A 14,741-nucleotide genomic window follows, 5' to 3' on the forward strand; every position below is an offset into this window, starting at 1 on the left:
GCAATAAAATTCCATAACTTATTTAGCCATTCTTCAGCTGATGGGCATCCATTCAGTTTCCAGTTCCTTGCCACTAAAAAGGGCTGCCACAAACATTTTTGCACATATGGGTCCTTTTCTCTTTTTATGATCTTTTTGGGATACAGACTAAGTAGAGACACTGCTGGAATAAAGGTTTGAAAGCACTTTGGACATGGATACATATTGCTCTTCAGAAGAGTTGGATCAGTTCATAACCTACCTACAATATATTAGTGTCCCACATCCCCTCTAATATTCATCATTATCTTTTCCTGTCATCTTAACCCATCTGACAGGAGTGTAGTAGTATCTCAGAGTTGTCTTAATTTGCATTTCTCTGATCAATAATGATTTAGAGAATTTTTTCATATGACTACAAATGGTTTTAATTTCTTCATCTGAAAATTATCTATACATATCTTTTGAGTAGTTATCATTTGAAGAATGGGTTGAATTCTTACAAATTTAAGTCAATTCTCTATGTATTTTAGAAATAAGGCCTTTATCAGAACCCTTGGATATAAAAAATTTTGCCAATTTATTGCTTTCCTTCTAATCTTGAATGCATTGGTTTTGTTTGTATAAAAACTTTTTAACTTAATATAATCAAAGTTATTCATTGTGCATATCATAATGTATTCTGGTTCTTCTTTGGCCACAAATTCCTTTCTTCACAGAGCTGACATGAGTCTGTAAGACTTGATTATTTACTAGTTATGTGAGAATAATTAAATCATCTAAGACCTCTGAACTATAGATTATCTATCTATGAAATGAAAAATAATAATAAGGGGCAGTTAGGTGGTGCAGTGGATAGAGCACCAGCCCTAAAGTCAGGAGGACTTGAGTTCAAGTCTGGTCTCAGACACTTAACTGTGTGACCCTGGGCAAGTCACTTAACACCAATTGCTTCAGGAAAAGAAAAGGAAAGGAAAGGGAAAAAAAGAAAAGAAAAGAAAAGAAAAAAAAAGAAAAGATGGAAGTGGATATCTTCAACATAAAGAAGATCCAATTCACTTCCAGTTGATCAATGATGGACAGAAATAACTACACCCAGAGAAGGAACACTGGGAAGTAAATGTAAACTGTTAGTACTACTGTCTATCTACCCAGGTTACTTATACCTTCGGAATCTAATACTTAACCTGCAACAAGAAAATGGGATTTACACACATATATTGTATCTAGGTTATACTGTAACACATGGAAAATGTATGGGATTGCCTGTCATCTAGGGGAGGGAATAAAGGGAGGGAGGGGAAAATTTGGAAAAATGAATATAAGGGATAATGTCATCAAAAAATTACTCATGCATATATACTGTCAAAAAAAATTATGATTATAAAATGGAAAGGAAAGGAAAAAGAAAAGGAGAAAAAGGAGAGGAGAGGAGAGGAGAGGAAAGACAAAAATAACAACTATAGTAGTAACTCAATATCAGAAGTCCAAAGATATAGGCAAATTTTAGAATAGCTAAGAATTATGAAACATAAACATTGCTGCAAACTTCCCAAATAATTAGAAAACAAAATCACTCCCGGAAAATCAAAAGGAAAGTAAATATGGGGGACTTTCTCATTGTCCTACACATCACTCATTGTATCTCATCTTCATTTCTGTGCATTTACATGGGTTACCTCTCATGCCTAGAATGCTCTCCCTCCATATCTCTACCTTAAGGAATCCCATAATTCCTTCAAGAGTCTACTCAAAAACATCCTTTTCAAAATGTCTTTCCTGACTTCTCTATTCCTCTCATGCCTCAGATTAGTGCTCTCCTAGAAAGATGTCAATTAGAATGCAAATTCTTTGAGAGAAGGGCCTATTTCACCTATCTATTTCCAAGTGCTCAGAGAGTGCTGGGTTTCTATCATAGGCTTAATTATTATTTTTGGATTACCTAATTCATAGATTACCCATTGACCAACTTTAATTTATACAAGTCTAATAATACACTTTTCAAGATATTCCAAGATGATAAATAGCAAAATTTCCACCAATCTATAAGGGGGAGGAAGGTAGGGATAGAGAGAGAAAGAAAGAGACAGAGAGACAAAGAGGTATTAGGATTACCAGGTGAGAACTCAGGTTGTCTGGACAGTGACAAGGTGAGAACTCAGGTTGTCTGGACAGTTCTCTGGTTCAGACCTTTGGTTCAGGCCTTTAAAGGGAGTTTACACCTTAGGAATTCTAAGAGGAGCAAGTTCATTGGTGGAAGTATTTCCCCATGCCCCATTGAGTTCTCACCTGCCTATTCTCTGGGAGGATAAAAGAAGGGCAGCATTGGCTCTGAGAGAACCGACTCTGGGATAGTTGTGACACCAGGCAGGCTGAAAGGAGACCAGTCTGATTTGAGGAAGGACAAGAGCTGGAGGAGATTCAGAGCTCCCAAGAAACCTGCGCACAGAGGAAAAGATTTTACAGATCTCCTCCCAGAGAAGGATCATGATCGAGCAGATGACCAGACCCTCACAATTCAAGAACACTACAGAGAGGGAATTTAAAATGGAGTGAGGGAGGAAAAGAAGAGGAATGGTAGAAGTGGAGTAGTTCTTTTGAAAATAATAATATTTATTTAATACCTAAAATGATTGCATTAATATTTCCGTAGCACTTTATGATTTGTAAAGCACTGGACATGTTGTTATCATTTAATCCTCACAAAAATTCCATGAGATAGATGCTTTTCTTAGCCTCATTTTTCACACAAGGAAACTGAGGCTGGGGTTAAGTGAACCATGGGAATCAAAAACCTGAGATAGTATTCAAACTTATTTGCCCTGATTCCAAGTTCATAGCTCTCTTCATTGTGCCTAAGCAGTCTTCCAGTCAAATGAATGGTACGTAATCTTGGCTTTCCTGCATAGTGACTACCACGTAGAAGATGCTTATTAAATGCCTGTTGATGGAGTGATTGATTATTAGTAGTTCTATGAACATAAATAAATCATCTGGGCCATCTGAATCAATTATCTACCTGTCAAGTGAAAAAATTATCTCTAATAGGTATAAAGTTATATGCTTTACAAATTTGGATTTATCTTTAAGAGAAATAAAATTTATAAACATTACTGCAAAATTCCCAAGTAATTGGAAAACAACAGCACTCCTGGGAAGTCAGAAGGAAAGGAGCTACTGATCATTTTTCTCATGATATTTCCTTGTCCTCTGGGATTAGAAATGCCTAAGGGAGAGGGTTCCCATGCTATGTTGCTGTCATATGTGTGCCCATATTTGGAACATTGACAAGATGTCACATAGGGACTCCAGTGAGCCTAAACCTGATGGGAGCAGGAAAATTTGGAGTGAGATTACTTTCCCTGAAGCCAATCGCCTATTATTCCCAATAATCTGTGTGAGTTTGAGAAAGTTCTCTTCTTAGAGAAGAAACAGAGCTTGGAGGACCAGGTCAGAGAGACAGAAAGGCTGGTTCTGAGGAAGGACTAGAACCTCTCACATTCAGCAAAGCCACGGTGAAAAAGGACTGAGTGGTGGGATGAGAAGGTAGGATATCTGACATAACAAAGTTACCGACTGAATTTCAGAAGGTAGAGATCACCCTCAGAGAACATTTAGAACCTCAGTAGCCTTAGAGATCATTAGCTCATCCCCTTCATTTCTGGGGAGGAATGATCAAGGATTCCTATTGCACTTTATGATCACTTCACATATAGGTGAAGCCATCATTCTTCCCATTTTACAAATGAAGAAACTGAGGAGAGGTTAAAGGACTTGACTAGGATCACACAGCTAGTAAGTGTCTAAGGTAGAACTTGAGCTCAAATCTTTTTGATACTAATCCAATATTTGTTCCACTATACCACCCTACAAATGGTAGTCTACAGGACTACCTGTAGTCTATGGGAAAATGATACATGATGTTTATCCATCAAATTCATGTTATGATTCATATATTGAGTCAATGAGAAGAATGTCCCTGATTAGCCCTAATATTTCTTCTTGCTATTAATTAAGTCTCCCATGTATTAATTGATGTAATACAAATACAAAGATAGAAAGAACATTTTCCTACTGCTCAAGATATTTGTCATCTACTCTAAAACAGGAAAGGATCACTGCCATGAACAGAGAATAATATGGAGAAGTAGTAAGTTATGAGAAGCAAAAAAAAAAAAAAAAAAAAAAAAACCAGAGAGAGGAAAATAGGGAGGAAAGGCTAGTATGTAGCATGTATAAAGAATAGTGAGAATTGAGTCTTTGAAGGAAGTTAGAACTCGGTTCTCAAATATCCAGTGAGTTTCCATATTATATATGTACAATTAGGAGCAATAGGGAAACATTGGATATTTTGAAGAACCACAGCAGTCTTGTATTGTTTGGAACTTTGTAAAGTGTGGTTGAATTAAGAAGACAGTGAAAAGAGAGAGAACCATTAGAAGGCAGTATGATAGCCAAGATCCAGGGGGGTGAAGGATTTAATAAATGACTAAAAAAATAAGATGGACATAAGAGCTGTTATATAGGAAGACTTGATTAAAAAATAAAACCTGTCAACCTATTGGATGTGACTGATGAGGAAAGGAGAAGAATAACATTGGACTCATGTTTAGCGCCTAGGTGATAGAGGGCATTGAGATACCACCAAAAGAAAAAGGTAAGTTGGAGGGAGAGATGGGTTTGATAAGAAGCAAAACCAAGATGGATTCAAACTTTTGCTTTTACAAATCTAACTACTCTCTCAGATTTTTAGCGTGGGGGGAAAAAAAGATCTGGGGTATGGATAATAATAAAGCAAAGAGTGATATACCGAGATTGGGCATAATGGCCAAAAGAAGGTCCAATAGTCAAACAATAAAGATGAGGTAAGAGTGAGTCATTTCTATTTTTCCTAGCTGTTCACAAGTGTCACACTACTTTAGGTTCAAGATTCCAGGATTCCTTCACTCAGAGCTAACACCTTGTTCTGAGCACCCTTCCACCTTTGAGCTCATTTTCCAGCTCTAATAACCAAAGATTCCTTGGATCTAAAAACCCCTTACCTTACTCGTCCATTACATACTCATCCCTTCCATCCCAGGCAAAGAAAACTGTTAGCAGAGCCTCTCCAGGATGACCAGCACCACCAATAGTAATGGTCTGTTTTAGAATACTCTGAGTTGTTTTTTTTTTAATCAAACAAGAAGGAGGCAAATGGAATGCTAAACCTAGAGTCAGGAAAAATTGAATTCAAAAATTGTCTCATATCTGGAGAAAGATCCTGGACAGAACATTTGCCCTCTACCTGCCTAATGGCCTCTTCCATAAAATGGGGGTAATAGTAATACCAATAAGCCCTGGAAATTGTGAGGGCTGAATTTAAAAATTAATATAATGTGTCTTGTAAACTTTCAGGTGCTAGTAAAATGGTATCTATTAATATTATGACTTTCCCAGTTCAGCAAGAATTTTCCCCTTCAGAGAAGCACCAGGGAGACTAAGATACTTATTCCTTTAATGCTGTCATTTCTGAGAACACACATTCCTTCATTCCTTGTGAAACTGTTTTTAAAAACCAGGTTAAAAGCTAAAAGGAAACCCATGCTCTTAAAAAGCCTCATCTGAAATAACCTTAGAAAAATCAGCCTCGGAGGGTAGTTGAAAATGTCAGAGCATCCTGAGACACAGGATGCTTTGGTTGGTTGGATGGTTGGTTTTAATGAACTCCTTTCTTTTTTTCTTGTTGTTGTTTTCAATCATTTTTACAAGAGATGGCTCCTTGGGTTGGGTAGTGGGCAAGGCTAAATTCAAAAATCAAAATTATGTGAAATCAAAAGCATTTCAATAAAATAAGCTTGTTAAAGAAAAACTTCCATCCTAAACTAAATTCTATTTCATTCCTAATTTTAGATCACTAAAACCTCTTGGTCATTCTCCATCTTTCATTTGCAGATGATATGAAAGCCATGACCCAAGAAAATGGCACCGAAGTGACCAAGTTCATTCTACTGGGATTTGCAGTTCAACAAGAACTGCAGTATATCCTGTTCCTGGTGTTTCTGGTCATCTACATGACATCTCTAGTGGGCAATGCTGGTATGATCCTGCTCATCAAGTGTGATGCTCGCCTTCACACTCCCATGTATTTTTTCCTCCAAAACTTGGCTTTTGTTGACCTCTGTTACACATCCGCTATCACTCCCAAGATGTTGGTCAACTTCCTGGTCTCAGCTAAATCCATCTCATTCTCAGGGTGTGTGACACAATTATATGTTTATGGTGTATTTGCCACAGTTGAATGTTACCTTCTGGCTGCCATGGCTGTAGATCGTTATGTGGCCATCTGCAACCCACTCCGTTATCCAATAGTCATGTCCCAGAGGGCCTGCATCCAGTTGGTCACTGGATCTTATGTCATGGGTTCCCTGAATACTACCACACATGTAGGCTTTCTCCTTTCTCTGTCTTTCTGCAAGTCTAACAAAATCAATCACTTCTTTTGTGACTTGCCCCCAATGCTGAGACTTTCCTGTTCTAATATTGATGTCAATATCATGTTGCTCCTGATTTTTGTGGGCTTTAATCTGATAGGCACATTTCTGGCTGTGTTCTTCTCCTACATTTACATCCTGGCGGCCATCTTGAGGATGCCCTCTAATTCAGGGAGGCACAAAGCCTTCTCTACTTGTGCCTCCCACATGGCTGCTGTCACCATGTTCTATGTAACAGCCTCTTATATGTATTTACAACCTTCTTCCAGAAATTCAGAAGAGAATGATAAAATAGCTTCTGTGTTTTATGGTATCTTAATACCCATGCTGAACCCCCTGATCTACAGTCTGAGAAACAAGGAAGTAAAAGAGGCAGTGAAAGCTCTTCTGAAAAGCTGTTTATGAGTCAGTTCTTATTCCAGTTCAAAGAAGCATTCAAACAAAGAGGGTCTCATTTATTTTCTTTAATAGCTAGATGTTGGATCAGTTCAGAGAACATCCCATCTCATTGCTTCAATATGTAAATAAGAGATCAATATGGAGAGTATGACAAACTACAGTTAAATTTTACAAATATATTTCCTCCTTGGGTATTCTTGATAATATTCTGCAATCTAACATAGATATCTCCACTTCTCTTTAAGTCACCCTTCCCTCTGATTCTTCAGAATTTTGGGGCTCCAAAATTTATTACCACTCATTACTCTTAACAGAATGTTTTCATTAAGAAGAAAAATATTTACACTGAGGCAATTTGAAATCATTAAAAATACGAGGCAGTTTTCCATAGGCATATAGACCATATTATTCCTCCCATTCAATTTTGGGCTCATTTGACTGTATATATATATATATATATATATATATATATATATATATATATATATATATATATATATATATATATATATATATATATATATATATATATATATATATATTAGTAATTTGTATTGATATATTAATTCATGGACTTGCAATACAAATATATGTCATTGTCTGAGTTATAAATATTTATATCACTCATTTAATTGGTCCTGTATAAATTGCTAAGGTGATCCTTTTTGAGTAGTCAATCAATTTTAATAAGTAGTTTTGATATAGTTGTGGAATCATTTCAGTCACATCCAACTCTTCATAACCCCATTTGAGTTTTCCTTAACAAGGTCACTAAAGTGGTTTGCTATTTCCTTCTCCAGTCTATTTTACAGAAGAATAACTGAGGCAGATAGGCTTAATTGACTCACCCAGGGTCACACAATTACTATATTAGGCCAGATTTGAATTCATGAAGATGAGTCTTCTTGCTATAAAGCCCTATGCTCTATTCAATGAGACACAGCTAGTCTAAACTATAGACTAGCAGGAAGACTTTGTAATTTACAGAGAATCCTTTTTTGACTCATTATTATGAAAGACATACTCAGCTATAATGATGGACAGCTTTTCAAAACATTTTCCTCCATATTGTGTGCCTGATTTAACTTTAATAACTAAAGAATGCTTTAACAAAATTAGCTCTGTGGTTGAGTTATCGAAGAATCTTGCATGATCTTTTCCTTTTTATGGAAGACAAGTGGGTGGCACTTACTTCCCCTTGAGCATCTTACATCTTATGAACACAAGTAATTCATTATTCAAGTCCCTTTTATTGCTTTTTGGAGAAATAACACTATTTGTCATTTATTGCAGTTATTTGATATTTTTCTCTCTTAAAGATATCTTGAAAGATAATTGCTGAGTACCTTAATAATTTGGTTTGTAAATTGGAGATTGGAATTCTTCAAGTCCAGATGTTCTTCCCAATCTTCCTAGTGTAATTTTTCCCCTGGTAAAAATAGCATTACATGTATGAACCTATTAGTATTCAAAGGTCATAATCACAGGTGATTACTTTGGAGTATTGGCAGTTCTACTTCATTTCCACCTTTAAAACAGAATCAAAATCTGACTTTTATATGCTCTTGTTGGAGTACATGGAGATCTGTTGGAGTACATGGAGATCTGTTGGAATACATGGGAGCCACCTGACAGTGGCTGCTGGAGATCCAACCCAGACCTGCAGAATGCATCTCCTCTTGTGAGAGGATAATACAAGGAGACTGAGAGGTCTTTAATCTGTAATCTGAGAGGTCTGTAATTGCTGAGAGGCAATTGCTATTCTCTGATCTCTCTGAGAGACCTTTGAGTTGTCTGATCTCTCTCCTCTTCCCTCTGCCTCCAATTTATCTCACTCTGTAACACCTGTCAGCAAAGGCTGCCTTGCAACTGCTTCAGATGTTATGATCTACAGCTGTGGAGGCTCTCGGAGAATTGACCTATCCCTTGACATGCTCTATTCTTCTGAACCAACTTGCTGCATCATTACCTAAACTTAACTGCCAAATTCAGTATCATTTTTGAAGGCTTCATTATCTCTGATCTCTCCCCACACACACTGTTGACCATCCCTCTTAGAAATTCTCTTTTTCTTTTACTTTAATATCTCTTCCCAGGTATTCCTTCTTCTTGGGTTTTTTTCCCAAATCATCCATCTCCTAACTGCAAACTTGGAGTGTTTTGAATCTCCATCCTGAGTACTTTTTTTTTCAAATGAGTTAACTTATTAAAATGCTTTTCAAACTTTAAACTGTCACATAAATGTGAGTGATTGCTAGTATTATTAATTTCTTAACTCTGCCCCCTCTCAAACCTATATTGCTTCAGAACTCAGATCAAATGACATTTTCCTTCATGATACTTTCCTTAATCCTCTACAGCTATTACTGATGATCTCTAACTTATCTAAATACTTCCTTTGGATTTATTTGTGTATTTATATGTTATGTTCTTCCAGAGGGTTAGATGCTCACTATGGCAAGGATGCTTTCATTATTGACTTTGGGTCTACTGTGCTTAACACAGTCGATTTCACATAGTATGGGGTTAATAAATATATGTTGAATTTGAAATTGCCAACATTATAAAGGTCACATCCACTGATGGATTGAGAGACTGTTACAAAAATCAGAAACTCACCCAACTTAGTTGGAAAAAAATCTACCAAAAATCTAAACATGTCTTATTTTGGGTTTTGCTAGAAGTTTTAAATTATCTATGATAGTTGCTTAGGTTTTCTTCAAAGTCAGTTTCTTGAAATTTGCTAACAGAATATCATCTGCCATTAGATAACTCAGTCACAGGCTAATTTAGAAAATAAGAAGGATTAAGTGAATATGCAACAGAAGATTTACATTGCTTATGCTTTTGCCATTGTCAAATCATATTTATATGTTCATAGGAAAATATTGGTCTCTACCGTAAGAGAAAAAAAGGGGGTTAGTAGAATTCACCTCTATGTTCTAGATTAAGAAAAAGTGAGTTTTCCTTAAAGAAATATGAAAAGAGGCACAGAGTACCATAGTGGGAAAAGAGATCCAAAAACTCAAGGAAGAAAATAACTCCTTAAAAACTAGAATTGTATAAGGGAAAGCTGATGACAGTATAAGACACCATGAAATAATAATAAAAAAAAAAATAAAAAATGGAAAAAAATTAAAAACTAGAAGAGAATATGAAACACCACCTTAGAAAAACAACTGATTTAGAAAATAGATTGAATGTATACAATATAAGAATTTTTGGACTACCTGAAAATTATAATAAAAAAGAGTAAAGATATAATATTGTAAAAAATTATTAAGGAAAATTGCCCTGATGTACTAAAACACAATTACTGTGTGAGGCCAGATTTGAATTCATGAAGATGAGTCTTTTTGATTTAAAGTACTAAAACAAGAAGGCAAAATAGAAATAGATAAAAATCTATCAAGCACCACTTGGCAGAGATCTCACAATCAAAATTCAGAGCAACATCATAGCCAACTTTTAAAATTTCCAGGTTAAGGAGAAAATATCGCAATCAACTAGAAAAAAATAATATTATAAAACTACAGTTGGGATAACAAAAGATTTAATAACTTCTACTTTAAAAGACAAAAGGGTTTGAAACATCATGTTTTGAAAAGCAAAAGAGCTCAATTTGTAATCAAAAATGACATTCAGGAAAGCTGAGCATAATTCTAAATAAAAATTATATTTAATAAATTGAAAGACTATGTTTAAAAGACCAGATCTCAATGGGAAATTTAACATAGTTTCAGGAGAAACAACATAAACATTAAAAACCAACTATAGGGGACTTAATAAGATTAAATTGTTTACTTCTTATATGAGAAAATGTTATCTGTACTCTTAAGGATATTATTATTGGGTAATTTGAAAGAGCATAAATAACAGAAAGCTTAGATTGAGTTAAGAATAGGGATTATTTTTTAAATAAAATTGAGTTGAGCACAAGGGGTGATTTTTAAAAATAAAATTGGGCACAGAAGTAAAATGAAGCACAAATGAGACATGAATGAAAAAATGAAAGTAGGTGGGGTTTAGGCTGGATTTTTATTCTTATCAGAACTAGGTTAAAGAGAGAATAACATAAAATGACTCAAAAGTTTCCTAAATTTAAAAAAATTAGGAGGGGAAGGGGACATAATAAAGGAAGAACTTTTAGAAGAGTATGTAGATCAAGAAGTAGGAGGGTAAGGGGGAAATGAGGAAGGCATTCTTTTAAAAAGTATGGATTAGGAAGGCAGTTGATAGGAGTAAATCAGATGTGTTAGCAGGGAAAGGGTAAAAAAGGAGAATGAGAAGAATAAAAAATAAATAGGATAGAGGGAAATATAAAGTAGTAATTATAAATTTTGGTGTGAGATGAACTCACTCATAAAATGAAAATAGCAGAATTAATTAAAATCAGAATCCAACAATATATTGTTTATATCATAACAATATAACAAAAATATTATTATATTCATAGATGCAGAAAAACTTTTGATGGAATACAAGACTCATCCCTGTTTAAACACACGCCCATGTGTGCATGCATACACACATACACACACACACACACACACACACACACACACACACACACGAAAGAAAAATAAATAGATTTTTTTCTTAGAATGATAAAAAGCATTTATCTAAAACCATCAGCAAGTATTATTAGTAATGGGGATAAGTCAGAAGCCTTTCAAGTAAGAACAGAAGGGAAAAAAGGATGCCCATTGTCACCATTATTATTTAATTTTATATTATATTTAATATTATATTATATTATTTAATTTTATATTATATTATATTTATATTATATTAATTTTATATTTAACTCTTAATACTTAAATTTGAAAACAACTATAATGATGATGATAATGGGAATTCTAGTCTAGGAGGCTGGCTCATCTCTAACTGGAGGAAAACAGATAATGATCCCTGTTCCTCCTCTGAGACCATAGATACTCAGGAGAATGCATCCCAAGTCCATGGCCTGACTAATGTATGTTCTGCATCAGGGGCACTGAAGGGATGTCATCTGAGATGCCAATCAGCCTGTCCCTGATATAAACAGGGAAATCCAAAGTGATATCATTTCCTCTAAAATGGATCCAATCACCCACTACTCTCAATGAGCAGTGACTATTCCAGTATCTCAAGAGAATAAGCCTGAGGGGCCAGTGTGAAGAGACAGAGAAGCTGGTGTAAGATTGAGTGGGAATTTCTTTCTCAGTAAAGTCACAATGAAAAAGGAGTATGTGCTGTATAATATATGAGCTCTAGGAATATAATCATCTGTCCTCCATTTTATTTTTATTTTTCATAATTGATTTTTTTGGCCTTGTATTTCCCCTTATGAATTTTATTAACATTTTACATCATCTTATCAGGTATGCTATTGGTATTTTGTTCAGTACAGCCTAACATTTTAATTTGAATTTGATAATTATACTCATCTTACTATATTAGCTCAACTTAACCATGAATATTGAATATCTAGCCATGTATTTAGTTCATTTATTTGGTTAAGATGATATCTAGTCAACTTTGTATCGATTCATTATGCATTGGTGGGCTACTTCCACAATATTGAAAATGTTGCTATATTAAGTATTATTTTTATCTGTTTTTTCTGAATATTGTTGATGACATATAAAAATACTGATTTTTTGTGATTAAAAAAGAATAAGGAGTATGAAATACTGCTGATGGAATGGATGAAATGGCAGGACTTTCCATATTCTGGAAAGATTGACTGACCCTCAAGAAAACAAATAGGCCCAGGTATCAAATGATCTAAGGAAAAGTTGTTTAGAAATTTTAAAATATTTTGCCAATATGTGATAGGATATATAAAGTGCTTTACAAAATTAAACTGCTTGATAAATGTCTGTCACAGGCACCATTGGGTTTAGAATTGGAAAGACCTTAGAAAACATTTAGAACAAATGGTACATTTCAAGATACTTAGACACAGAAAGTTAACTCAACACATATTATTCCAATATGTTATCAGGCACAGTACAAGACATGAGAAGACTATACATACAATATATACACACTTGTAGTAGAAGTAGTAGTTAAATACTACCTACTTCTATGGGTCAGCTAGATGATGTAGTAGATAGAACACTATATCTAGAGTCAGAAGGATATAAGTTCAAATCTGATCTCAGATGCTTGCTAGTTTTGTGACCCAGTCAAGTCACTTAACCCCGATTTATGCCAATTCTTCATCTGTAAAATGAGGACACACTAGAGAAAGAAATGGCAAGCCACCAATATTACTGTCAAGAAAACTCAGTGGACAAAGTCCACAGGGTCACATGGAATTAAGCATGACTGAACAACTTAAGACTACCACCTATTTCTGTAAATGGTATATCGCTATTGCCCACCTTCCCCTATCACGGGGCAGTTCTACCATTAATCAATTACATTTATTGGTATTTATTACATGGTATACTCGATAATAGTCATATAAACATTACTTACCAAAGGCAGGGAATGATGAAAAATTAAATGAGATCCAGGCAAAGAGCTGTAAAAGATAAAGAGGGCTAAGAACCTTTTTAGTTAGAAAGAACAGGGAAGAATTCATACTGAAGATGACACATCAGATGAATCTTGAAAGAAAATAAGACTTCAGAAAGATAACATAAATGAGGCACCTTCCGGGCACTAGACCTGGAATATGTGCATGGAGGCAAAAGAAAGAAGGTTGATTTGGGGAAAAACTAGCAATCCAGTCTTTCTACAATGTAAAATGTGTGAAAGGAAGTCCTGTGAAATAAAGATAAATCGGTAGAATAGAACCACTGGAGGCCCCTAAACATGCCAGGGTGTAGACTCAAGCAATCAGGAACCACTGAATGAACTTGAGAAGAGAAATAACACACTTAAACCTCTGCTTTGAACAAATTCCTTTGGCAGTGGCATAAAAGAATTGGAGAAGAGATCCACTGGACCAAGCAAATACTAATTAAGAAGCTATTTCAATAGAGCAGGCTAGAGAGAATGAGCTCCTGAACCAGGTCACTAGGTGATAAATGTAAATCAATGGAAGTGAATAAATGTAATTGATTAATGGTAGAACTGCCCCGTGATAGGGGAAGGTGGGCAATAGCAGACAGAAATCAATGGAGTTATGTATGAAAGTCAGCAGCAATATGTTTTGTTATGGCATGTCCCAAACCTGAATAATGAAAAGCTTTCCAATTATTTCTTTCCCTTAGATTATCGAGAGTATTTATAGTTGTTTTTATAAATCATTTTAGTGTATTGATAGGTTAAACCCCAGATAGCTAAGGGTTTTATGACACTGGAATAATCTTGTTTCTCCTCCTTTCAACATCCTTTACAGATATTTTAAGTGGAATTTCTCTTATTATTGTACATTTCTGGGTTTTGTGAGTATTGGTTAGTGTGTTCCTGGCTTTTGAGACATAATGAAAAAAAATTGTGAATTATGTTGTCTCTGACAAACCTTGCTAAAGCAATTAATTGTCTCATCTTGTTTTTAACCGATAGGATAACTCCTTGTCATCCCCAACTTGGCATATTTTTCTCTCCTTTATCAATGTTTATACTTGTACTTTTGTTCTCTTTCATGTTGTTAAAGATGGTATTCCTAGAACTATGTCAAATAATACTGGAGGAATTTTAATAAATCATTTAAGTATCATTTAAAATTTTACTAGATATTGTCCTGGAAACTGTGAAATAATAAATCCTGGTGATATAATCTCCTTTTTGCATGTATAGGAAACTAAGATTGTGAAAAGTTAAGTAATTTCCTATTGTCACATAGGTAAGAAATAGAAACTGACAATGGCTATAACAATCTAGGGTTTGACAAACCCAAAGGCCTCAGCTTTGGGGATAAGAATTCACTATTTGACAAAAACTGCTGGGAGAATT

At 34.9% G+C, this 14,741-nt stretch overlaps 1 protein-coding gene and 1 long non-coding RNA gene across 2 annotated transcripts in view; one reads left to right on the forward strand and one right to left on the reverse strand.

Moving 5' to 3' along the window:
- LOC141547726 (uncharacterized) overlaps positions 1-14,741 on the reverse strand; it is a 100,409-nt gene that overhangs the window by 72,951 nt on the left and 12,717 nt on the right. The window lies entirely within an intron of this gene.
- On the forward strand, positions 5,925-6,854 carry LOC141547216 (putative olfactory receptor 5AK3). Its single transcript, XM_074275657.1, has one exon. The coding sequence runs from the start codon at positions 5,925-5,927 to the stop codon at positions 6,852-6,854; it is 930 nt and encodes a 309-aa protein (XP_074131758.1).

Source organism: Sminthopsis crassicaudata, chromosome 6 (genome assembly GCF_048593235.1).
Source record: "Sminthopsis crassicaudata isolate SCR6 chromosome 6, ASM4859323v1, whole genome shotgun sequence".
Lineage (NCBI taxonomy): Eukaryota > Metazoa > Chordata > Mammalia > Dasyuromorphia > Dasyuridae > Sminthopsis > Sminthopsis crassicaudata.